This window comes from Athene cunicularia (assembly GCF_003259725.1).
Source record: "Athene cunicularia isolate RWA chromosome 3 unlocalized genomic scaffold, athCun1 chr3_part1, whole genome shotgun sequence".
NCBI classification, from domain to species: domain Eukaryota; kingdom Metazoa; phylum Chordata; class Aves; order Strigiformes; family Strigidae; genus Athene; species Athene cunicularia.
Window position 1 is genome coordinate 107,362,644 of NW_020799097.1, and position 27,186 is coordinate 107,389,829.

Here is a 27,186-nt window from a genome sequence, read left to right on the forward strand (position 1 = left end):
CTGTGTTTAGGATATTAAATCATTCCCCATTTTGGAGAGTTACTAGGTACCGATGTTATTTAACAGGGATATTGATACTGGTCAGACATCTCACTCAAGCATAACACACATTGCTTTTAAACCCAGCTTAATTCAGGAGGTCATTTTATATTAATATTCTTCTTTTACTTACTTTATATTAGCATCAAAGTGAAACATCTGTAGGAAAGTCTGCTTTTAGCAACTATTATAACTGCATTAATGAAATCTGACATTTGCCACAACCAGCTCTATCAGGGGTTACTGAAAGGTGTCAGCTATGTCTCGATGTTAGGAAGGAAAAGCCAATGTAAAGATTATTCCATTGTTACCTATCACTTCATCATTCACAGTTGAAGGCAGGACAGTAGGTTTGGTACCTACCCTCATAAATCACTGGCCTGATCTTCTGTGTTGCTACATTCCAGAAAACACAGAGGATCTTTAGTTATTGTAACCGTAACTTAGCATAGAGACCAGTTTTAATTGTGCCAGTAGGGATATTAAATTTTTTCCACTGTAGAATGTCTTACAATACAGTGTGAAGTCCATTCTTGTCTCGAAGATTATTGCTCTAAGCAGTGAGCAAGAGTTACAGCTTTTACATAAGAATGGTTATTTTTCTCTTGGTTTTGCTTTTGCTACTCAGTTACAGGAGCATACTAAAAATGAGCCTGCACTGAGAAGAGATAGGGCACAGCTCACACTTGGTGTTTAAACTTCTGACAAGTCCCTCTTAAATTTTCAAGTTTTTCTTCAGTGGAAGTGGGAAGCAGGGCTATGCAGATCTTCAACAGCATCAAAGCAGTGTCTTCCTCAAGGCTTCAGCCATTTACCTTGCTTACTATTATCCACTTAAATGTGTCTTTTATTAGTTCCTACTATTTATCCATTCAAGAGGACAGTTCTTCAGCACTCTGAATTATTACCCTAAGTTAGTTAAATTCCTAGTTACAGAAAATTTTACCAAACTTTTTATTGAGGGGTATTACTGATCTATTTTGTTGTTACTGCAGCAAAGCTTAGTGTTGCATCTGAACTAGAAGAATTCAAGCAAGCAACTGTAGTATTCTTAGTTGCAAAAATATTAATAGATCAAAACCTGTACTTTTAATTTTCTTTCTGAACAACAAATTCTTTATTCCTTCTGTGAGAAATCACAACGTATCAGCAATCCAGAGTTTTATTTTGTTCCATCAAACAAACCTTCCAAACACAAGTTTTGGCTGCCTGTATTTCTACAAAGTTAAATCTTACCTTTCCTCTGAGGACCTCAAAAAATGAGATGAGAATACTCAAGATCCTGTTATCTTCAGAACATCCAACTTAAACATTCACAGAGAAAATCTGTGCTTTCAAACCTTATAGAATTCTGCTTTGCTTCTTGACCTTGCATGTTATTTCAGATACTTTTTCTCTTTGCACTTATAATATCATCATGGTTTTGCAGAGTTAGTGCAGGTTTGTACAGATCCTTGCGCATTCTGGGTCACTGTAGTATTCTAATCCTCAAAAATATCTTTGAGATGCATTCGGTTGTTGAACAAAAGCTTGGTAGATGTTTGCCTGTTCCATGTACAGGATCTCTTCATGCTAACAAAACTTAAAAAAATTGAGGGACTGAAAGCTCAAAGAGAATTTAGAATCAGTGTGAGATTAAACTTGACAGTTTTTCTAGGTGACGATAATTTTGTGATGTAAAGCAATTAATCTCCTGTCTCCCTGTGCGCTCACACATCAGGAAGGAAGAACCAACCAAGAAGTAGTAGTTGAATATTGATGCTTGTTGCATGTGGTCTGTAAAGCTGTTTAAGATCTTTGCACTTGATGTGTAGCATACAAACAGCTACGTCATATGTAATGTTTATATTTATTTTTTTCTCTTTTTTTTTTTTTTCTTTTTTTTTTTTTTTTTTTTTTAAATGAAAGGTCTGAGCACTTCGGATCTCCCAGCAAACAGCCTTTCTCTTCCTTCTGGTTACTCTGCTTGGAACTTGATGTGGGTCATGAGAGATACATCGCCGTACTTCTCTCATAGAGGACGACACAGTGAGTAGCATTTATGTTATCCTCAGGAGGCTGTAACTAACTGCCTAAGGATACTGGTATAATACTGGAGCAAAACAACACAAGTCAAATTCATGATAATTCATACTGTCAGTGCCTGAGGGCACTAATAAGCCTTATTGTCCCTTAGCAGCCACCTCTGGGGCCTTTCCTCACCCTGCCCACGGGCCCAGGAATCACATTTCAGTCTAGCCCAACGTGTCCTTGGCCATCGCCATATCTATGGAGGTACCTGATAGCCTGGGCTGCCCCAGTCTGCTCTGCTCCCTCAGAAACAAGGACCCAGACTGTAATATTTGAATGGTATGTTGGAATCCAGTGATATTATAAAGAGAGGAGCTGTGTACCAAACTTTTTTTTTTGCCATCTCCTTTCATAACTTCATCCCTTCCAAAATCTGGGAATCTGTTTTCATCTGTTCCCTGGTATGACCTATTTATTGACTATCCATAGTCATTCCACTGTGAAATACCATAGTCATAGTTAGGACCGGACTGCATAAGGCAATATCTAACATGCAATCCAGAAAGTGACTGAAGTAGAATATATCTACTATATATCTACTACCAGTCTCTATGAGGGGAGATAAGGTGCTGAGAGGCTAATAAGATTTACTCACCCCAAGCCTGTAATTATCTGCTTGAGGGAAAAGTTTGACCTACCTATATGAAGAAGTCCCATATTTCTTCAAATTTATGTTGCAGCCTTTTATGTGTGCAATATATATTCTTTCCACTGGCATACAATATCTGCTCCTAGCTGTTGTATCTGCTTGAATGATGAGGACACACCAATTTCATTTTGGAAGGGACAGTAGTACAATCTTTTTTCCCTCACTTGGTTTTCTCAGAAGTTGCAAGAATGATTTTTAATTTATCCTTTATTACTTCTTCCTAAACTATTTCAGTTTCTCTGTAATACTATTCTAAGGGAAGGCTTTGTTCTTAAAACCTAAAAGCATTGATTCCATCTGACAGCATCACATGGAGATAAATGTACTGCATCTAAGCAGAAATGATTTATTATGATTTTAGCTGGTTGCACAAGACCAAATTCTACCATATTCCAACCATCTGTTTTGCAAGGAAAGGCAGGAATTTGATGAGGTGTTACACAAAACACAATCTTCACTCTGGACAAGTCTAAACTTTTCTCCCTCAGTAGGTGTAATTCAGGAGATGTATCTTGAAACTGCTGGAGAATCTTGAAGAGAGGCAGGAGTCATTTAGTTTTTTCTAGCTTTGCACTTAATTTCCAAAAGTTGGCAGAACCTCCTTTAAATTAAAGGGGTGGCAGTAGCCCTCAAAATCACGCATTTCGGACTGGAACACCCCATAGCATTTCTGTGTGGACATACTGCCTGCCAATTCAGATACGCAGTGTGCAGTGGATTGGTGTGGGGATGTGGAGTAGACCCTGTAAGCATAACCCAAGCTTAAGAGGTCAATTCTTAAAACTTTTCTCTGTTCCTCTACATACCTGCAGCTTATATTGTTTCTGTCCAGATTTCTGTCCAGAACTGCTGTTCAGGTTTTTGTCTAGAACTGCCATGAGTATGACAGGGATGGACGGTGCCTTTCAGCAGCTGATTATTGGCTCTGGATCTAAGCAGCTCTGCGAAGGTCACGCAGGGACTCAGCAGAGCAAGGAAGAAGACAAAGTTAGACCTTTCAAGCTTTAGGCGAGTAACCTTGTCCCAGGACCACCCCTGCCTTCTGATTAAGTGGCTAATCCAAAATCATACAGTAAATCATTAGCAGAAATAAAACCCAGCAGTCCTTCACTACTAGAGTGTTTTCCTCTTCTGTCAGAAGCTTTCCTTGCTACTCCCAGTGTGACTGTGATTACAGAGTGCTCAATAAAACTCTATCAAAACTTTGTTTGCCTAATCATCTGATGGGACACATCTAATTAACTGGCTGACATTGCTGGAGTGGGGCAATATTAGTTGTCTTAATTACTTTTTCCCTGTGTTCCGCTATTGGAGAAATCTCTTTGATTGAAAGGCTGAGTAAATTGAAATATAGGGTCCCTCTCCCTCTGCCAAACTAAGTTTTCTGCTCCTTCGCTCAGCATTAAAAGTTCTGACAGACTGCCTCTAGTAGTTCTGGCAGGAACAGTGCTTGATGATATCTTTGAAACTACGTGCAGCAATCCCAAAAGATAATCACTGGCACAACAGGATACTTGAGAATGATGCATTCACAAGACTTTTTTTCTCTTTTGTCTAGAGGTTTCTAGATCTGTCTCTATCCAAGCATTGATTAGTCATCCACCATTTCAGAGATGCAAAATCCACCTGCCTTTCACAAAATAAAGATTAAATAGGCCACATGAAGTCAAAATTATCTGGGTATTCAGCCTGCAGGGCAGGAGGAGTCTTCAAATCTCCGTATTTTTGTGTTTTCTTTTGTTCTCTTTGAGGTACACACAGACTATTTCTTCTGGCTAGAACAAACTTTTAATGCATTCTGCATATGTGTAGACTTACAGTAGCGTATTAATCTCCCATTTGCAGCACTGATGGAACTCTGTCCTGAGGCTTACATGATTAACTGCACCCAGCCACATATTTCATTTCTTGTCCTGGTTGGTTGAATATTAATTTTCTCTTCTGTATAGGTATTGTATAAGAAATCAATTGTCCACTGCATAAAATCCATTAAGCTTCTGTAACAGGGGTTCCAGATGACGGGTGCTCCTTAAGGTCTGGAAGCCTTCATGCAGTTAATACACCCCTCTCTGCCCCATCCTTTACTTCCCCCAGGCCAGCTGACAACACTGAACCTCGAGCATAATCCTGTCAGGATATGGTAGCAATGGTGGAAAATGCTACCAGTTGAAAAAAAAAAAATTAAATGCAATTCAGCCCATCTAAATTCTGTTTTGAAAGGAACAAAGTTTCATGAGAATAATAGGCATAAGGGTTGCCATGGTGGACCTTTTGGGAACAGGAGATGGCTTTTGCTTTTTAACGCTTCTTATGCTGCCATGCTGTCTGTGCATCTCTTTGCCAGATCCCCCCAGTAGTAGTTGAACTCCTTGGCTGTTCTGAACCATCTTTGTGCAAAATACAGAAGTACCTTTCTCAGGTTGTGTCAGGTTCTGCAATATTGTTTACAGATTATTTTTTTTTTCTCCCCTGAAGTTTAGGGAATAGTAGTGTTTTGGATTGCAAAGTTAATTGGGACTAAAACTCTGGGGGAAATAGCAGATTCAGCTACCAAATGACTAGTGTGCTTAAAAATGTCTACAAAAGATGAGTTCAGCAGAGGAGGAGCACATACCTTCAAAAGTGCATAATTATTCACAGCTTTGATTTAGGTACTAAAAGCATAATCCAAATGATGGCTTCTAATAACAATTTATTAATAATTTCACTCAGTTCTATGTCTTCAGAAAAAATTTGACAGGGTGGTTGTTGTTTTTTTTTTTTTTACACTTTCTAATGGAATGTAATCTGTGATGAGCTCATGATTTCCTGAACTGGGTTTGCTAAAAAAAAAAAAAAAAAGTTAAATGTGTTGGACTAATTTTACTGTGGAATAATTTGGGGTCATTCTCACTGCGTATTTGATGCTCAGTAGCACGGCAGTTGCTCAGTGAGGTGTCAGATTATTATTTTTTTCTCTAGTAGGTTGTGTGCAACTTGCTGAATTCAAATACTCATGTGCATGCATTCAAAATACCATTTCATTCATGTGAGCTGGATACCAGATAGATAATGTTGACATGAAACTCAATGAGTCTGAATGTCAAACAGAAGGGAAGATGGAGAGAAAGAGGGCACCAGCCAGATGAATTTGTGTTAGTGTTAGATTCCCATGACTACTTGTTTTATAAATCTACAACAAATCAGACTAATACTGACACCTTCAGAATGATAAAGCTATCGTGATACTTGGCTCAGCATGGCATAGTGAGATGCGTGGATATGAAGTAATTGTTACAAGTTCCTGTTTAGAAGGTGAGATAAATTCAGGAGTGAAATGAGGAGAATAATACTTTGTCCCAGAGGAAAAATGGCTTAATTCTTTCTTAGTAAAGATATTGCAAAAGTAGTGTACTTCCTCAATTCAAACACATCCTCTTTGCAATCTTAGAAGTACTCTAACATAGTTTCAGAAATAGCGTTATGAATATAATAGGGTAAGACTTCAATTAACAGCAGTTATTCACACCAGATGAATAGAATTGTTCCATATAAAACAGCAGATGCTGTGACCCCGTATACATATGCAAGAATTCTTGTTTAACAATTAGATGGTATTTTTGCCATGTGCAATGGTGCTGAAATCCAGGGGGAGGAAAATCACAGGAAAAGCAGCATCTGCCTAGTTAAACTGAAGGCTGTGCTAAGCAAGAAAGAAGAAAAAATCTTATTAGGGAGAAATTTTTACTTTCTTTCAAGTTATTATTTTCCGTGTGTCCTCTTTCATCTGCAGATAATACATCAATGACAGCTCAACATTTTTTCAATAATAAAATAACATACAGTAAGACAACAAATGTCTTTTCTTCCTGTCTCTCAAGGATTCATTTTCTCTAGAGATCTCTCAAACTTCATGCAAGAGGTCCCTTGTATGAATTGTCAAAATATGACAGTTCATCCAACCACTGTTTTGTGCCAACTGGAGCATGTTTTCTAACAATCACTGTTAGTTGGTACTTCAGTCTTTTGGCCAGAACTGGCATCAGAAATGCACTTTCATTTATTGTTTTTGCTGCATGCATGGGAGGCTTGGTGGACAAATATTTCTTGTGTGGAGGATGAGCTCTGTCACTTCTTAGAGCAGGAGGAATGAAAATGAGGGCTGGTGCTGGTTGTTCTCCCCACACCCTCTCATTGCACCTCACTCTGTAGCTGTCTTGAAAGACTGTGCTTGTAATTGATTGATAAAGGAGTTCTGGCCCTCTTCTTTGTAGCTTGATTTCCACTGAACAAAGCAGCTGTCAAAGATTTTGGTGATTCAGTCCCTGGTGTGCATTGAGGAGCTGGCTGGATATAAAGTATATGCTGTCATTTTAAAGATTCTCTTAACAAATAAGTGAATGGTTGCATTATTGCTGTTTTCTCTAAGCAGTGGCCCATCCAGCTGTGGCTCACTCCCCAGAGGATTCATTTAAATGCTTCTGGCATGAGGAGAGCCTTTGGGCTCCCCAGAGGCAGGCAGCTTGCCCTGTGCTTGGCACTGAGGCCTGAGCACTCTTCCAGGGGGTGAAGAGCAGTGAAATTATGCCTCCTGTGGGGTACTGCTTCTCTACAACCTTTTATTCTTCAGATTGCAATCTAGCTTTAATAGCCCCTCCTGAGGGAAACTTGAACATTTCTCTTTCAAGGCAGGTGTTGAAGGGGTGAGCAGCCCTGTTGCAGCTGGCTCTGACCCTGCCTGGCAGGTAGCGGCACCCCAGCGATACTCCCCGGGATGCTGAGGAGAAACTGGCTGCTTTAAAATCTTCCTTGCACACAGCGAGCTTTGACAAGCCCTTGGAGTCTCCCACCAGCCTGCCAGGGGCAGTGGCTGCCATCCTGCTGTGAGGGGATGGGCTGCGACCCCAGCCCCACCGGGCGCTGGAGGCGGAGGGGCTGGGAAGCTTCCATGGAGTGAGGAGGTGGGAAGAGTCCCTGGGCAACAGCAGAGAAAGAACAGGGTGCTGCCTTGAAGAGGGTAGGGGGCTCTTAGGCAAATGGGGTGAGTCCCTGGGGGTCTACCTTCACTGAACCCCACCAGGACGCCTCCTGTCCTCCTCCGTACCCCAGTTGGCCAAAAGGACATGTCTCCATCCCCCAGGAGAGGGCCCAGCTGCCTCACCCCGCTCTGGGGTTTTGCTGGAGCTCTGTGCCTGGCCCAGGCTGTGGGGTCGCAAAATGGCTGCTGGGGTGGCGTCTGGGTGAGGTGGGCTGGTGGTGTGAGGGAAGAGAGTGAGGAGACGCTCATCATGACCGAACGTCAGTGCCATGAGGGAACAGCGGCGTTCCCGTCAGTAAACTCAAGGTCAGGGGAGCATACATGAAGACCTGCTGGTGCAGAGGAAGGGCATAGAGCAATAAGCCAACTTGTGCTAAGTAGTTTTAAATTGAGGAGGTCCCCAATGGACATATGCTGTGTCTCAGGGCAGGGAGAGGGGTTGGTGGGCTGCCCAGCTACTCTCTTCATGGCTTCACTTGCAGGTGACTGAGGTGTGTCAGGCAGGGTGGACCCCAAAGCTGTGCTGTATGGAATGATGCCGTGGGGCTCCTCGAGTGCCTTCCCAGTTCCTCCCCTGTCACGCCATGCTGCCGCTCTCACATTTGTTAGCTCCTGGAGTGGCAGCCCAGAGACCAGGCAGTTACTGTTGGTGCAGGCTTTTGCAAAGGATAGTGAGGCCTGGGGGGCCAGCACAGACGCATGTGACATACTATCCCTTAAAATGTGCTAGTTTGCCCTTTCTTAGTGCTGAGCAGTGGAAGGAAGTAGGTGAAAATGTCTCTTCAGGCTTGCTTTCTTGGCAGGAACAAGGCAGCTAGACCATGCAATTGTTTTTCCTCTTCAATTTTCGTGACTGCCGACACCTTTTTCTTTTCCTCTTGAGTTTTTTCCCATGCCCTTCCATCCTGTGGTGGATTTGCTCACATTAAAATGCTGCTGTACCTCCAGTTGCACAGTGAAAAGGTGACACTAGGGATCTATTTGCAATGAGTTTCATCCCTTTTTTGTGCCAGTGGAGCAATGCTCGCTTCCAAGGGCCTGGACTGTATTTGGTGTCCTTCTGGGTGTTCAGCAGGCTGGTGAGATGGCAGGAAAGAGCACAGTCTCCTATTTATGCTCCATTTCTGGGGAGAAATTTTATCACTGCAGGCTTCCTTGATTCACCCCATGTGTATACCCCTGTACTGGTGGATAGAAATTCAGAAAGGCCTGATGAGGCAATCAAAACCCTTAGATTGAATGCCCTGTGCCCTTTTCTACCCAGAGGGAATGGGGAGGGCTTTAGGAACTGGCTCTGTCCCTTGGATTAATAACTGGAAAATCAATTTGTCATTTCCCTGTCATAAATTAAAAGCTTATAGGCCTTATAACATGAGTAAAATAGAGGTTAGTGGGTATTGATGGAGGTCTCAAAGCTCACTCAGCAGAGCACATCTTTACTATACAATTTAAATTATGTCTCCTCCACCAGGAATATCTGTCAATATTTGTATAAAAAAAGACATCCTGCACAGGAATATTTTATGTTTCTCCACTGCTGCTGCAATTGTTGCCACTGGAGGAAGCGTGTTCTTGAGGGAGGTTGTGGTCCTGTTTTGATTGGTGTAAGTGACCTCTCCATTGTACATTTGTAACTGTAGATGTAGTACAAATTAGTCGTGTTTAAGCTGATGAGATGCCCATTAGGATGTACATCTGTAAACTGGTCCTTCTGAGAACAGAGACCCTCCACCTGCTCCCTTGTCTGGTGAGAAAACAACCACACCTTTTCACAGGGGTGACCAGCTGAGAGTAATGCAGGAGGAGTGATTTGTAAAAGTCAGCAGACCAGGAGTGAGAAGGACCTTTTTAAGTCAGACACACATAGAACTAGAAAGGAGTAGCCTAAGGAAATTACCTGCTCGTCAGGGTTTTTGTGGTTGAAAGGAGATGTGATTTAAAACAAATAAACTTAGTCTGTTGTTGGGCAGCTGAAGAAAGGATCATCAGAATAGCTTCTTAATGAGAACAGGCTTTTTATATCTCTCTTTAACTTCGATCATTTTTGTCCTAAATAAGGCATATTTCTGTGTTGTGTGGTTACACAAATGATCTAAGATGATCCAGAGAGTGAATCATTCATCATCTGACCTGCAGCAACGTAAAAGGGTATTTCCTGCAGGTTACTCTGTTTTGGAGTATTAGTTATGCTACTATTTTAAGTCATTTGTTTATTAGAAAACTCTAATCAGTTTAATTAAAACAGATGTACTTACCAGATATTTTAGTTGTTTGTGCGCAAATTATTGCTGTGAAGTATGTTGATTAAAAATAAATAAATTGAAGCACCCACAAGACTCTAATGTCATCAGACACACACATACACGGATTTCACTGTCTTTTCAATTGAGTAGTAGCTTAATTTACTTTTCAGTCTATGTTGGTATCCTGTATCTTCTTACATACCAGGAACTGAAATGATTGATATCTACAGACTTTCTTAAACAGGTGTTTACCTTAATCTGATTATAAGCATCACTTTTGTTTCCTCTTTAAAGGTGTAATGATGATGAAGTAGCCTTCTAATAAATTAGCTGTTCTGTCTTTCTAATGTCCAGCGGTTGCACATGCAAAAGACTGTTGGACAAGGAGTTGGGTTTTATGCAGTATATTTAAAAAGAGACTTTGCAGTTTGCTGGAACCCGAATTCCTATTAGAGCCTTTAGGATCTATAATGTCAATATAGCTGTGGCATAAATGCATATACTGGATATAAATCTTTGTGACATATCTCTAAAAAAACCATCAAAAATAATAAAAAAAACCCCCACTTCACAGACTAGGCACTCTATTCAAGTCCTAAAGCTCTGTATCTAGTCAATTTATATTGGTAGTGGGTTTAAAAAATAATCACTTAAAGTTGTGTTAGATTTAATTACCTTTCCTGCAGTGTTTGCTGTTTTTCAAAAAAGGGCAGAATGGCTTTTATTCAGCTTCCAAAGGTACATGGCTACTTTTTTATGTGCTTAGCTGGTCAAGAAAAAAATAAACTTGATGTCACATTTAACCATGTTAAGACAAAAGTAAAAAAGGAAGGAGAAAGACCTTTCTTATGCAGAGGCATAAAAAATGGCAGGTGCTTTGTGGCTGCAATTCAAATATTGTGAAGGTTCTGTATTTGCAAATGTGGTTTATATGGTCTTGTAGCAGCTACCACACCAAGAACAGCTTATCAGTGAAAAAAATGTATGTGGTGTATATAATGCTTTTTTTATAAAGTATATTACATTGTCAATAGTGAAGGACATTGTGAAAGAAGGAAAGCCTGAGGGTAGGAAGTTAGCATTAGGCTTGGAAGACTGGATGCTGTTTGCATAGACTTTGCTGTGCTGCATCAGATAGCATTTATTTATCATCATTTCTTTGTACCGAATAGTATAATAGCACTGAAATTTGTGTCTGATATGGGATTAATTTAAATAAGAGCCTATGAAGAGTGCAGATATTCTGGTGATGTGGGGGGACTATCAAGCTCTGCAAAACATGCAAGTATGTTTTGATTAAAGTGCAGATGCACTCAGGCGTATGAGCCAAAAAGTCTCCTCTGTCAAGGAATAACCTGTTGTAAAGACCGTTCAGCCTGACCACAACAGGCATGTTAGATCATGTCCACTTCTCTATAGGCTATTCATTGCAAGGGAAGGGAATAGTATTACTACTTGCCTTTTCTCCTTTACTTTTCCCCCTTCAGGCAGAGGCTTTAGTTGTCTGCAAGGGTCATAACGCTAAATGTGATGACTGTTATTTAATCACATGCCCCAATTAAGTTGTCCCGGTTGTAGGTCAGAGGCCTGCTGTGTTAAGGGCTCCACAACTGATTGATAGCTCTCTTTTGAGAAGGAGGTTCTGGAAAGTGAGACTGAACGGAGGAGCTGGCTATCCAGTGCTTCTAGGCACCATAATCAGACTGTCAGGGGGTGAGGGCTGGAGGAGGAGAATGAGAGTGCCTTGTGGATATCTGCGAAGGGCTTCTCGGCTGGGGGCAAGAGGGTAAGAGAGCACAAAGGCTCCTCTTCCCAGCAGCTGGATGGGAGAGGAATAGAAGAAAGCAGTGACTGATGGAAAGCTCCTGAAAATATGAGAGACTGACTGGTGGGGGAGAGAAGCCCATGAAGAATGAAATAGTTGATTTGAAATGATTGCTCTTGCCACGTGTTGTCCTTGGCCCAGGATTTCCTTTCTGTTGTACTGTGGTTCCGTCAAAAAAGTCCTTGCATGAGCTGTGTTTCTCCCCCTGTTTTTTTTTTTGACAATACCTTGAAATGCCTTGAAGCACGTATTAGTTGAGGTGTTCCCCCTAACTAAACTATACAGTAATGATGATATATCTTCTGTAACATGTAGCTGAGTGGTTGCTCCTTTGTCCTTTTGGGCTTTGATACGAAGTTTAATAGACTCTTAACACTTTATAGGGTTAAAAAATGTTGGATTTGTTTTTCTTTTTTTAAAGAACATCTAAAGGACTAGAAATAAGTGGGGTGAGGTTTGGGTATGATACTGCAGTAGTAAACTGTGTAGCATGAATATATCCACTGTTGCCTGCTGCCTAAATTGAAGTGCGCTTCATGTATCATGAAATTTATGTTGATAACATAGAAGCCTGAAAAGGATAGCAACTTCTGCATTCAAATTTAAGGAAATATGTATAAACCTTGTTACTTCTGCTTGTGGTGTATATGGATTCCTTACATTATATGATTTCCATGGTGTTGTGAAGCATTCAAAATGCTGAGTAAATGATAAAGCACCTGATTAAGAAAATCAAATATAAACTGGAAAAATACACTCTGCTCCTTCCAGCTTGCTGTTAAAAAGGCAAATCAGCTGGGCAAAGTATAGTGAGAGGGCAATAGTATTAACCTTCAGATCAGAAAATGTTATATCACCAGGAGAATAGGCTGAACTACATAAATCTGTGCACACTAAGAAGAAATTAGATGTTTAATAGAGAATGTAATTGAAGTTTAAAAAAAATAGTTAATTTGACTAATGTCAATTCAGGTTATTTGTTCCACTTGCATAGCTATGGCAGGACAGTCGACAGTGTAGTAAAGTCCAAAGAAGAGCTGAATTTTTTTGGTTGGGCTTTTTCAAATGGACCTAGCCTTTTCATAAGCATTGAGTTAGTTCAGAAATAGTTTCTTTCCATTACTGAATATTGTGTTGAGTGCCAACTGTAGTGGTTTAGCAATGTTGACGATTAAAAGCATAATCTGTGCAGGTTATCACTGCATGTTGTGTTAAGCAACTTGAATTATGATGTGATAGTAAATTGGACCCTGGGAAGTGAATCATAGTTGCACCAGCAGGGTAATTGGTTTTTGAAAGAGAAACATCTCAAAAAGAAACGTCTGTGTTGGAGGCAGATGCTGGCTGTACTGCCTGGAGGCTAAACTTTTGCAACAGCAGACCAAGCTTCTGCTGCCTCAGTAGAGAGTTTCAAATCCAGGGGGTCAGAAGGTTGCTTCTCAGGGTACAGTCCCTGTGGCTACCAGTATGTCCCACATGTCCAAGATATACAACTTGCTTTGCAGAGTCCTTTGCTCACTGAGATGGAACATGAATCCAAAGCATGTTAGTAGTCTTTGCACTTCAATGGTCCTTGTTAAATCTGAAGCAACAGCCCAGAAGAGATTGGTTTCTGTCCCATTTTATCAATCGACTAAGCTATTTCCCTTTCAGTCTAGAAGATGCCTTTCCCTGCTTTAGCCTGTGCTGCCCTTTTATCTGTCCTGAAGGGGAATTACTGGTTCTTGGGCTCTCCTCCTGATTTGCTGCTACCTCCATAATGAACCTCTCTGTGGGGTCCATTTTGACACATTTTTGCCTGTTTTATGGACTTCTTCCATTTTTTTCTACCTCATTATGGAAAAAAAGCAAGCCCTAACTTACTAAAGTATAAAATGTGTTTGTGTATACACATCTTCTAGCACAGAGGAAGCTGCATTTAATTAACCTGGTATGTTCTATGTCTGTTTTCTTTTTCAGTATTTGATTGCAATTTTGAATCTCCTTGTGAGCTGGAATATTCCCTTACCTCAAAAGATCAGGAAACCCACAGTGCTGCCTGGCTCAGGCTGAGTGCAGAGGACATCTCACTGCTAAACATCCCAGATGGGCCAGAGAGAGATCACTCTGAGAATACACCTAAAGGTAAGATGAATACAGCTATGTAATGCCTTCAGTGTGGTGGTTAGTTTTAAAAACAAAACACCCTCACTCCCACTGCCAAAAAGATCCCTACCAAAAGAACCCCACAACCCCATCCAAACAAACATGTCCTCCTAAATATACTTAAGACATCTATAATTCTTTTACTGCAGCAGACAATGCAAACAGTGTGACAAACAAAGGTAATCGTTCTACAAATGAAAGATGTTTTTGTCTAAAGGCAATCTGCTATATAAATATATATATATGAGAAGCAAAACAACGAATATAGTACTGTGTAAAATCTGAATCAGGCCGAGCCATGCCATGGACAGTATTTGGATGAGAACAGTACTGTGGTGCCTATGTTTAAGGTCATTCAGTGTCTGGAAGAGATGAATAAAATCAAGTATGGTTTTACTTCTGCTCTAGGTCCTATACACTGCTTATGTATTTTCAGACCATTTTAGGCAATATCCTTGTGTCCAGGGCTTAGGTTTTCTGTCTGGTAAGAAAACAAAAGATGGGTTTTGCCCTTAATATAAGAAAAAAATTTCCTGTCTTTAAAGAGAGCTAGGAAGCCTAGTAAGTGGAATTATTTTTCCTGCTCATGATCATCTCTGTGAACAGCAGCATATTTCATTAAGATTAGAAGTTCTAAAAAGATTTTTACATGTATTTGTGCTCTTCTAATTCTGGAAAAGCAGAAAAATTCTTAACATCCTTCCTGCTGTTAGTGACACCTGCTTGAAACCTCTCTCTGTGAGTGTCGGGTAGTGTTGATGAGGATGGAGCTACAAAATGGAAATGGGGGAGTTAGGGCTGCAGGCTTTATCCAGGCCAGCAAAGAGGTGTACAGAAGGACAACAACAAAGATTAGCAGGGATATTGAACAGTTTCTGTACTAGAAAAAAATAAACAGAAAAAGATTCTTTATTCTGTCAGTGATGGTAGGATTTAGAAGTCTATGAAAATGCACGTTGAAGAGCAGTGGGAAGCAGCCGTGAAGTTAGTGGGTGCTGGCTGTAGAACAAGCAAGAGGAGATATTTTTTGTGTAGTACCTGAATAAACCGTGGTAATAAGATGCATGAATTAATGTTATGAAGGCCAAAAGTATGCATAAGTTTAAAGAAAGATTAGATGAATTCTTGCAGAATACACTCATCGCTGGTTATTTAATTCAATAGTCTTTTTACACTCCCTGACTCAAGAAGCCTCTTATACAGAAAGCTGCAAGTGAAAGGATCCTTTTCTTAGTAGCCAGCGTCAGAGATGGCATTTGACTTTGCAGACCTGCAGTCTGACTGCTTGTAACAGTTCTTATGTTCAGGCAAATACTGAGGAAAAGTTTCAGTACTGACTTCATTCATATTCTTTAATTCTGTTTTCTCATCCATATCAATAGTACAGTACTTTTTTCCAGATAGTCATTATAAATTAACTTTTAAGGCCCATTGCTTGAGCACTGATTCATCAGCAAACCAAGTAATTTTGGCGGGACCTGTGTCATGTGTAAAGCAGATGGACCACATTTGTGATGCATGCAAATATCTTCTAATTTTCACATCAAAGAACATACATGCGCATACTAAATTTCTTGCTACAGAGATACAGTTAAGCGAAAGTTTGAGGTAAATCAGAATGAATGTCTTCTGTTCTTTTTCTTAAATTCTAGTGGAAGCTGGCTTCTGCTGCAATTTAGGAATTAAAACCTGCTTGTTTTGGGTTGAGAAGAGTAGCTGTCACATTCCTGGAATGGGGAAAAAAAATGGGGAAAACCCATGAGGAAATAAATGTATTGTTCCAGGTGAAGGGCCTGGCCAGATTGCTGCAGTGCTGCATATTGCCAATGTATGTTTCTTTTGGATTCTTTTTGGTAAAGTTATACCTTTCTCTGCATTCAGTTTTATATGTCTGTCAAAGCAGAAGGCGGCAAGACTGTTGGCTGCCCTGTAGCCCCAAAACAAGGGTAGTATTGCTTGATGATTTCCAGTTGCCTATTGGGATAAAATTCCATTCCTAAGCCCAAAGTTCTGGTTTTTTTTCTTCATTTGGAGTATAGGCAATTTAGGCTGAAGCTTGTATTCTGCTGTTTTCTCCTGTTCTGAGGAGCAAGTACCCAGTGTGACACTGAGTGGATTTAGATTTGTGGGATGCCAGGGTGGGTTGTTTTGGGGTGTTTTATTTGCTTGTTTGTTCATTTTTTTTTTTAAATTATCAGGCATGTTGGACAGAGTGGTAATTTTCCCTTAAGCCCCTCAGAGCTGTAGGTCTGCAACTCATAGATGACTGTAACTCTTGTGCGTATAAAGACTCATTTGAAAATCAACACTTGGAGCTAGCATCTCTCTATTTTAAATCACTTTAATTACAGCTGCTTGGCACAGATAGTTGTGTGGTCTGTTTCAATCTGAAATAATTAAGCACAGTAATTCCAACCCCCACTGTTTCCTGCAAATTGTACTTCCAATTATCTCAATCTCATTTCATCTCCTTTGCAGACAGTAATGCACAGAGATAAACAGATAACGTAACTAGATTTTGGGGTAGTTTAGCTCATCCTTGTCACTTGGCTATCGAGTCATGTCAAGACATTGATATAGTCAAATGCCTCGGGTATGATTCATTGTGCTTCATATAAGTTTCTGTATAAGGTTCAGTAGGAAATCATTGGTAGATCTCCCAAACAGGGACATTGGAAGAACTGTATTTTTGCCTGTCCCTGCAGCATGATACAGCTCAGACTTAAGGAATCGGAACAAATCAGCATGGATCAAGCTACCTAGAGGAAGAACTAGTTTCAGGTGTCTCAGCATTTCGTTACAGTCACATCTGAGTGCTCCACTCACATGGCACGTTCAGCACATGGTGTCACACAAATCATTGATCTTCTGAATGGGGATAGATGGTGAGGTAGCAAAGTTTGATACTAAATTGTCTGGGGTAAAAGATTAGAGGTGTGGTTTGCAAGGAATTGCAAAAAGGTGCTTAGCTGGATAATTAGTGGCAGGTGAAATTTAGTCTAAATTATTTGAATTGGGGTGCTGGGAGAAATAACCAGAGTTTAGCATATATAAGGGCAGATTCTGAGCTGGTTGTAATCAATTAAGCTGATTTTGGTATAACAACAGAGCTGTGAAAACATCAACTCAGTAGCAGTCACAAAGTAAATGTGATGTTGGGACTTACTGAGAGGGGACTAGAAAACAGGAACAATATGCTATGGTATAAATGTGTGGGGCAGCTGTATCTAGAATACAGCATTCCGTTCTGGTTCCCATGCATCAAAAATCATTTAGTACAGCTTGGAAAGTTATTAAAAGAATGAAAACAAGGATGATATAAGGTATGTAATGTCTGTCCTTAAGGAATGTTTAAATCAACTAGGGATACCTTGCCTGCAAGAGAATTCTAAAGGAATACATGGCAAAGTTTTATAAAAATCACAGAAGATTATAAAATCTTTATAAAAGATATCTAAAGGTTTATAAACTCCCAAGACTTTATAAAGAACTGAAAGGATGAGTACAGAAGGAATATTGGTTATTTCTTCTAATACAAATTTGGACAGCATCAGATGAAATTAGTAGTTGTCAGGTTCAAAACAAAGGAGATCCTTTGGTATGTAACAAACAGTAAAACTGTGGAACCTTTTTTCACAGCATATTGTTGGTGCTAAAACCTTCTATGGGTGTGCAATTGACAGGATATGTGCAGGAAAGAAAAATAGTTACAGCTACTAAATTCTCAAGGCTACCTTTTCTGGCTCAGAAAGTCCTTGTATTAATAGTTCCCTGAAGGCCAGGGGTGGGGAAGTACAACCATTTGCTCTCCCTGTTTATATATTCTTTCCTATGTATCTACACTTGTCTGTTTTCAGAGCCAGATGCCTGAAGTTAATGGATATTTAGTCTATGCTGGTAGGGTTGGTGTGGTGGTGTGACCCTCCCTCACCTCCCAGCCCAGTTTTTTTTTTCTCCTTTAAAAAAAGCTTGAAATGCACTAAGGGTTTAAGACCAATTTGGAGAGTAAGAGAAAAGGTGCTATTTAAACATCTAATATTATTTACTATTATGCTAAAGCCTTGTGAATGGTATCAAACCATGCAAAAATATTGGGTAGGAAGAAATGCAGGACTGTCTATAGAAATCTGTAGAAGGGATGCTATCAAGGTACTTTGTAGTTTGGGTTTTTTTTTTAAATTTTGTGCTAAAATACTTCACTTCCCTCAATTCCTCTCCTCTGTCTTGTAAATGGACCAGTGGGTGTAGAATCACTAGTGCATCTGCCAGCTAGGCCCTGCGCGGTACGTGAAGATCTGCTGGAGCTACTAATATTCCAAGTCAAATTCAGGTAACTTTCAGCAGGATCAGAGATTTAAGGTTAAAATTCCATTGAGGTGCTAAAGATTGACAGGAAAACCTCCACTGCTGGGATCTAAATCAGGCCTGTATGTGCTGTATTGAGTAGGCAATCCATTGTGGATTACTAGACTTCTTTTAATTCATGAATAAGCAAAAAGATGCTATAAAAAATTCAAGCATTCTACATCACTGACTGCATTTATTTATTTTGACAAGTGTGATTAATTCTTAATTATTTATGATCCTTCATAATATATTATACCAGCAAATGTACTGCAGTCTATTGTAATGAAATATGAGGAATTGGAGATCTTGCAACTGTGGCAGTATTTCCTAAGGAGGCAGGTTAGACAACCCAGTTTGCAGTTAGAATGACAGAGTTTGTAGACCAAGGAAGTTGCACTTTGCAGCTTTGTGGACGTATGTATTTGTCATGCTCAAGTGAAAGAGTCCTTTGCCTCTCTGATAAACTTGAGATGGGTCAAACCAGCCATAAATTCTGTGCCTCTCAACTCCTGATTCAAACCCAGGGTTTTCTGTACTATGAGGGCCTCTAGGGCACAGCTCCGAGTAGCAGGTAACGTCCATCAGGAAGTGTGCCTTTCCAGAATTCATCTCTCCTGCTACCTCTTCATAGTGCTTGTCTTTTCCTTCCTCCAGAGAGGCACCGTCTCAGATTCCTGTCAGCAACATCGCATTGCTGTGTTGCCCATGGACTTGTGGAGGGCAATAATTGTTGTCCCTGATGTGGCAGCACAGTCATGGTTTCCTCCTGAGTCAAATTTTACAAGGAAGAGGAAGAGAAAAAACACTAGTTACAAAATTGACCTTGTGTCTTTAAGGAGGAAGGACCAGAAGCAGCTGGATCCAAAACAACTTTGGGTCAAACAACTGGATCCTGATCTGTGTTTGATCAAATGTCAGTGTGATCTGTTTCCAAATATAAATGCAGTTTTAAACTTGAAGAATTAGAGGCTTGACCGCTCCTGACTATGGTGATGCAAGCAGGTTGCCTGCTCCACTTCTAAATCTTGTGATTGTGGATGAAGTGAATTTCTGCTTCTGTTATCTAAAGATTTCAGGACCATGAAAATATGCAGCTGCTTGATGAAAATTTCAGATGAAGAGATAAGTTGGGAAGGTACGACCACCATTTCAAATAAGAATCAAAAAAGGAATAAGCCACCCTGGAAATGTGAACACCAATTGAGACAACTCCTTAATGGAAAATATAGATTAAACTTTCATGAAGGATGGCAGGGAAAGTGGGAGATGAATGAGGATAGTGTCCTAACCAACTACTGATTAGTTGAAAAGCTCTCATGCTAAGTTCTAAAACAAGAAATATCTGCACATCGTGTTAATGTGGTTTTGATTTCTGTAATTATTACTAAAGAAATGGAGCAAGGCTAAGGCACTGAGCATATTAGCAAATGGGAGATAATGAACTGCAGGATTGTAAAATGGCTGTTGACTTTATGATTCCTCAGACAAAGAAGAATGAGGCAGATAATAAAAGATAATAAATAATATTTTGTTTCTGATTATCACTTTATTAACAAAACAGTGGAGTATAAATCAGTGTGGGCTTGCCAGAAGTAAACAGTTGAGAAGTTATTTTTTGTGTAGCATTCTTAAGAAAAAAAAAAAAAAGAGACTTGTAACACTAACAATTACACTAAAATGTGGGGGGAGAAAATCTCTCTGAAAAAGACAGGTATTTACCAAGGGAAAAGAATAAAGGGTAAAGAGAGTAGCTGGGCTCATGCTAGACAGACAGAAGATTCCCCTTTATTTAATCCTTAAAACTGGTTTGAGGATATGCCTTGATTTCATAGTAATTATCTATCTTATGTGTCTTTTAAACAAGATACCAGAGTATTTCTTCTTTCCTTTAGTAAATCAATACATGGAGTCTGAGGTTTTGACAGGGTAGGTCTGGAAAACATCCAGGATTGTCTTCTCATGAGAATTTCTATTTTGGAAGAAAAATGTTTTTGAACCTATCTCAAATTTTGACAAAAAAACTTGCAGACCTGAATGTCTATTGCACACCTCTTTTTAATGCTGGATAAGAATGCAGATCATCCTAGTCTGCAAAGATTCAGTCCAGATGGTTGAATAGTCCTTAAAAAGATACTGCTGTGGTATTGTGCCACTCTAGTTTCATTATTTTAAGCATTCAGATAAACTACAGGTATCCTGTGAAGATTTGTAAACTTTCACACTTTTGTTTATTCAAAGTGGGATTCGGTTTTCTATTAGTTATTTTCCTCTTTAAAATTTAGCCATTGAGTCAGTGGAAATAATTGTTGTGTATGAATTGAAGGGTCAGCTACATACCACAAGCGAAATAGTAGAAGAATTAAGTGAGATCTCAAAGCAACACATGGACTGAAAATTGTTCATCAATCTTATTGCAAATGAGAGATTTATGGATTTGTAGGGATGACTATCAAGTTCTTTATAAACAGAGAGGGTTTTAAAGTAAAAAATATTATTTACAGTGAATAGTTCTGGCTGTTCTAGTTGAGATTTAAATTTTGATACTCAATTTGTAACACTTGATATGTATATGTTGTCAACACAGCCCCATAGGAATTTATGCAACATTAATATACAAAACATAAACCAAACTTACATCCAGAGCCCATTGGGCTGTGAAGAAAAAAAAAAAAATATCGAGCCTTTTTATGATGGTAAAATTTCAGCTCATACTCTGTCAATACAAGAAATGGACCAGGTGTTCTTAGCATTTTGCAGCTTGCTCTTCTCATTAGTACTACACTCGTGCTTTGTTATTGGAAAATTATTTCCATTTAATGAGCTTTCTCTAAAGAGGCAAATTATTGTCTCACTGCAGGACAGTGTCCTTGTTTATAGAGTAGGTATGTATTTATATGGACTATGGATAAGCATGTGGGTTTGTTGATTTTAGAAATCCTGTTTGCTCACTCCTTAATTCAGTGAAGACTTGCATGCAACTCAACATGAAACACTCTGTTCTCCAAGCTGAAAAAGAAAAATTAATTTCAGTGTGCATCAGATGTTAGTATGCTCTAATGATTTGCTGCATACCTGTGACTAATGTACTTCAACAAGTATATCCAGAAAAGGCTAGACAATGAAGAATAAATGGCTTGTAAAATGGTCTCTTTCTTACTCCTAGAGACACTTTCTCCTTGGCAAGATGAGAGGAATAATAAAAGGACAGCTGGAGGGAAGCGTATTCTACTCTTGTCTGTATTTGACCTTTTTATAGGAAAAGACTACTGGATTAACACACATTTGTAATTTTTTTTTTCTCCGTGATGTAGGGGCAGTGTTCTTTATCGCCAAATGCTGTGTACATCCACGCATATATTGTGTTTGTTTTTTTTAAATGGAACTTTTCAAGTATAAAAAACTCCTATTTGTGCAAAGAATATTCAATGAATTAAGAAATTGTTATTTGATTGTTTTAATTTATTTCTACCCTGCCTGCTACATCTATTTTCTGTATTTTTTTTACCATGCTACTGACAGCTCATGCATAGAGCTCTGTGCATAAAAATATATGACAAAGGAGTCATATGTATGACAAAGGAATATCAGCATGACACTGTATGCCTTGCAGCCCCTTGGCTACATATCACCACTCCTTACCAACCATAGTTGAGTTATATCCATTGCCAATTACTACAATAACCTGTGCTTCTTTAGCACTTTACTTATGAGGGCTCTGAGAATGCTCTACTAAATAAGGCACTTCATACAGTTTAAAGAGTTGGGAGAAGTATTTCTCCATGTCATCAAAGAGAAACTAAAGCACAGTGTGGTTAAATCAATAGACCAAGGTGTGTTGTGCTCCTAGCTGTGACAAATTTGTGTCTCTTGCACCTTAACTAGTACTGCCAGTTAGATACCTGTTGCTCTACAGTATTTTTGTCATGAAGTTGGCCTGGTCCACTTAAAATAAATAGACATCATCATGTGGGATTTTCTACAGACCTATTCTGTGAGATTATGTTAAAATCATCAGCATCAGTAAATTGTCAGGAACTGGAATATTTTCACTATTGTCCTTCACATCAATGATAATGTGTCTGTTGTTGTGTTGCAATAGCTGTCTTACACACCTATGCTTGAATGAATACATTAAATGAGAGTCACAGAACTCTGAAAGCTGAGAGGTTTTGCTGCTGTGACTCTTGCCAAGAACAAAGCCCAACTGATTAAACAGAAGTAAAAAACTGTTAATTTCAATGATAGAGAAAATATCATGATTCAGTCAGGATCTTAGAGCAAAGCTAAGCTAAACCCAAGAATAGTTTGACCATTTTGCCTAATCTAGACAGGTAAATTTGGGTAAAGAAAGAGAAGGTCGATTTTTAATAGTATTGTCTTTGGGGTTTTTTTTTGATGAAATTTGAGTTGTATAGATAAGGATCTGTAAAGAATATGTTGGTACTAATACTTGCATATCATCTTATTTTTGGAAAGACACAATTGCATGTACTACTTCAGAGGCGTAGCAAGAAGTATTCCCGTAGACGTGCCTTCAGAGCTTAAATCTTACTCACAGGAATTGTTAATATTAGAGCTGACCAAAGTAGTTTTATTTAGCTTTACCTTGAAGGGGAGTGGGACCTATGAATTTAGCTGCATAATCCTCAAGTTTTCTCTTATAGCAGATTAAATGGAACATGCCTATTTTATCCTACTCAAAGTAATGACAGAGGTTGCCGTGTTTAAGGATGAGCTACTGAGTGAGAATTCTGGTTTGTATCTTTAAATTTTATTTTTTTTTCTTAATACCATGCAATGCCTGTTTAGGCAGCCCCAGGCAATTTGCCTAGATTCTAATGAATAATCTTCCATTCAGTTATGACTTAGGTGTTATCCCTGAAGTTTTCATCTGTTTTCTTTGTTTGCTTCTTTTGAGAGCACAGTGATTAAACAGATGGTATTATGTATGAACATAAGAACGGCCATACTGGGAGAGAAGGAGAGGTAAGCAAACTTATGACCAGACTTTCCAGAATATTCTCTCACTCTCCAGACATGCTTGTGTCAGAGACTGTGCGCTGAGGGGAGCAATATAATACGGCCCTCCACGTTTTCTTGCATGTCTGCTGTGGTATATACTACAATATCTTGTTGTTGATTTGGGGTCTCCAATCCTAGACCTCTCCTTCCTCTGTTGAGCAACACTGCTTTTCTGTGCAGTGAATTATGTTGTGCATCCCTCTCTTTGTAAAGAAATCGCTTTCTCTAAGTCAATTTAATTGCCTTTAGTGTCAGTGGCACAGCCTTTCTTGTCTATTAAATGCAAACAGTCTAGAAAGGCTTGACTTTTGTCTTTTACCTTCCCTAAATAAACAGGATTTGAAACAAGATAAATATGAGTGACTCTTTTGCTAAAATGAAAAAAGACTATTTTAAAATAAAATCATTTTGACTTGATATTAATTGTTCGTATCACTTGCAAACCCAGATGAAAGTCAGTTTTATAGCTGAATTGTTCCAGTGTCAAAACAGGGATGAGAGAAGCAAGCGTCATTTAATTTTAAATGGCATTTCCTTAAGAATTCAAGAAGTGTAATAGTGGGCTTTTAGCCATTGTTCTGCATTTTTTGTTCTTCCTATTCTGTGTCTGTGAGCAAATCTTCCCACTCTTCTGTCAGAGGCTGTCTTTCTAAGTTATCTGGTGTAAACACTAGTAAACAAGATGATGAGTAGACTTCTCCAGATTTGAAGAGGTGTTCAAACAGCAGAACTGGAGGGTTTGTTGCTTGTCATTGCCTATGTTAAAAGAATAAACCTCACGTAGGACAGAATTACAATAATTCACTTTGTATGTTGCTTTTAGTGTGGGTCACCTTGCCACTTTCCTGTGCTTCCAGTGGGGAAGTGGAAAGGTCAGGTAATGAAGGGAAGCATTTTGCAGCATACCACAGGTGGTCATCTCTGGCAGTCACTTGGAGCCTTGTAAGGCACATGAACAGCATACTAAAGGTTAGCTCACAACTCCTTTTCATGTGTCGCAGTGATTTTGTTTACCAGAGAAAAGCCCAAGCTGCAGAATTCTGGTATTGATTTTGAGCAGCTGAAGGTTCAAGGATGTTCTGTTTTCAAGGTGTATTATTTAGAGCATTGAAGAAATAAAAAGGCCATGTTAAAACAACATTATGATGCAGGTTTGATTCCACTGTTTTTAATTCCAGTGTTTTTCCTTGAAGGTGTAGAATTATTTGTGGAGGAGGCAGAGGATGGTTTATATTTGACTGCCCTAAAAAATTACAGCTTTTCAGGCAGCCAGCTGTGGGTAGGGCAGGCTCTGTCTGCCTGCCTGAGTTGATCCTGCATGTCAGCAAGGTCGCTTTATTACAGAGGAAAGTTTACTGTGACATACAGAGCTTGGAATTTTACATACAGAACTTTCTTAGGTCAGGGGGAAAAGAAAAGATTGTTCTGATACCCTCACTGCCTAATTGCACAGTAATGCAAAACCATTTTAATTCTGTGGTTGTTGGTTTATCTATTCAGCTGACTAAGGGCAATATATTTAGTGTTATCATGTCATTATCAAATCATGATTCCTGAGGAATTAACAGTTTAGATAATTAATCTTTGTTTATCAAGGGTTAAAAGCAAGAGTCCTTCAATAAGAATACTATAAAGTATTATATATCTTAATTCAGAAGCTATGGCTTCCACCTAAGGTAATGACCTTTCCAATGACTAACTAAGCCAAAGGAGTATCTGTTAAGAAAGAGTAGGTTCTAAAAATGACCGCTTAGTAAAGATGCCAAGCCATTTGCAATTAATGGCAACAGCTGAGTGAACAGCAACCATTAACATTTTTAATAGCAAATTTCTTTAAGGACCTTTATTTAAGTATGAATACTAGTGTAGGATAGGTAACTCATCTATCCATGGAGAAAGGTGGGTAGAGGTGTAGAAGGAGTTTTAGCTTTCTGAAGGAACTGATCACCTAATTAGAGAACAGACAATTTGGATGCTGGTTATCTGTAAACCTCCTGAAAAAATAGTGTTAATTGTAATGGCTTTGAAGCAAGGGATGACTAAAATGTACTCCAGGCCTTTTCAAGGTTGGTGTTTGACCTGCTTCAGGCAGTTCTCTCTGTGGTCAACATGCAGAATGAATGGTTAATGGTAAATGTTTGCTGTCCAAGAGACTCAACCGATTTTTGTCATATGTAAAGTTGAGTTGAATGTGGACTTCTAGAATATTTGGGGTGCTTGATTTCAGTATTATCTCCGATTGACTTAAAACCAAGGAAGATTCAAGAACTAGAAGTGAAAATGTTGACTATTTAGAAAATTAATTTGGGCGTCAGTTAACACTAAACCTGCCATACAGTGAGTGTTTGCCAGGGCTCAGTGACAGGACTAAGGGGTATATCACTGCAGATGAAACTTTGGGGGTCAGCATTCAGGTTTTCCCTGTAGTGATGAGAAATCCCATTGCAAAGTCATATGAGAGCTAACGTGCTTTTAATAGTATTAGTATTGTGCATTTGCTTATGGGCTTAGCTGAGATGTTTGGGGAGTTTGTCATGGATGAGTGCTGTGTGAAGCTGAGCACTTACATTTCTTTACACTGACATGGCAAGAAGGTGTCTGTCTGGAGAGTTAAGGGAAACTGTTAAAATGTGCTGGAGTAGGGGCACTGCTTGAGTGACTTGTATTTTCATTACAGAAAATACAAGTAATATAGTTGAAATAACTGAGCTCCAACCAGATGAGGTACCTCATCTGTGTGTAAAACACCACTTAACTTGAGGGAGGAGGTTTTTTGCATGGAGGAATTTGGCTGGGATATCCCAGAATTAAGTGATAGGAATTAACTCGGTGGAAGAGACACACATTACAGACAACGCCTTTAACCACTCTCTACTATGTTGTTTTTTTTTTTTTTAAACTGTATGAAACGATACATTTAAGAGTGCTTTGTGGGGTGGGCAGGTGAAACGTGCTTCATTAGAGCTACAAATTGATTGCTGTGTGTGTTATTTAATGTTCCATCCAGTAACTCTTGGGGAGGGTGGGGCACCAAAGCCCGACCCTGAGTGTGAAGCTGTTAATGCTTATTGAAGCAAGAAAGACCTAACTGACTTGCAAAAATTAACTAACTCAGTGGTTACTTGATTAGTTACTTCATGTGCTACTTTTATCATCAAGCCAAACTTTTTTTTTTTTTTTTTTTTAAGGAAACTGAGTTACTGGACAATTCTTTGTTGCTAAAATAACTATTCATAATACAGAATTCAGAAACTTCAGTGAACTGCAGATTATTCTTTCACTACTGCAATGTAATCAAAGCCTTGTTCTTTTTTTTGTTACGATTTCTGACAATTGCCTTCCTATTCCCTCCTCCTCCTCTGATCTTTAACAGGTATTGTCCTCTTGTTCTCCTTTGAAAGCATTTTGGGCTTGTTGAATGAAGGGGTACAGACCTCAGGAGTGTAATTCTGCTAGCCTAGGTGTATTTGCAATGGGCCTATTTGTGAAATTGCTGAAGTAGCTCCTGATTTCTCATCGTCTGACTAAAAGAGCATGTTAAGCTGAAGTTTGGGATGTTCCTTAAAGCCTGACACTGTCATGAGATGATACGGATATGCATTGTGTCACTAGCAGCCTTGCTGCAGGTTTGGAAGCAAACATAGTGACAGCTTTTTTTATTTTTTATTTTTTATTTTTTTAACAGGGGTGCAATGACTTTCTTACCTTAGAGATGCCAGATGGTAGTGTAAAGAAGTAATGTGGTTTCACTTTTCCCCACCTCTGTATACTTGAGGGAAATTACTGCTTGTTATGTATGTGGATGTTCCACACTTCCTGCGTCGGGTGA

The 27,186-nt window shown here is 39.2% G+C and overlaps 1 protein-coding gene across 1 annotated transcript in view; it reads left to right on the plus strand.

The window, feature by feature from the left end:
* Nucleotides 1-1,951: 1,951 nt before the first annotated feature.
* ALK (ALK receptor tyrosine kinase) overlaps nucleotides 1,952-27,186 on the plus strand; it is a 242,825-nt gene continuing 217,590 nt past the window's right edge. The window contains exons 1-2 of the mRNA XM_026845712.1: nucleotides 1,952-2,067; nucleotides 13,803-13,967. Coding sequence (XP_026701513.1) covers nucleotides 2,016-2,067; nucleotides 13,803-13,967 — 217 coding nt within the window. The 5' untranslated portion in view covers nucleotides 1,952-2,015. The remainder of the gene's footprint in view (nucleotides 2,068-13,802; nucleotides 13,968-27,186) is intronic.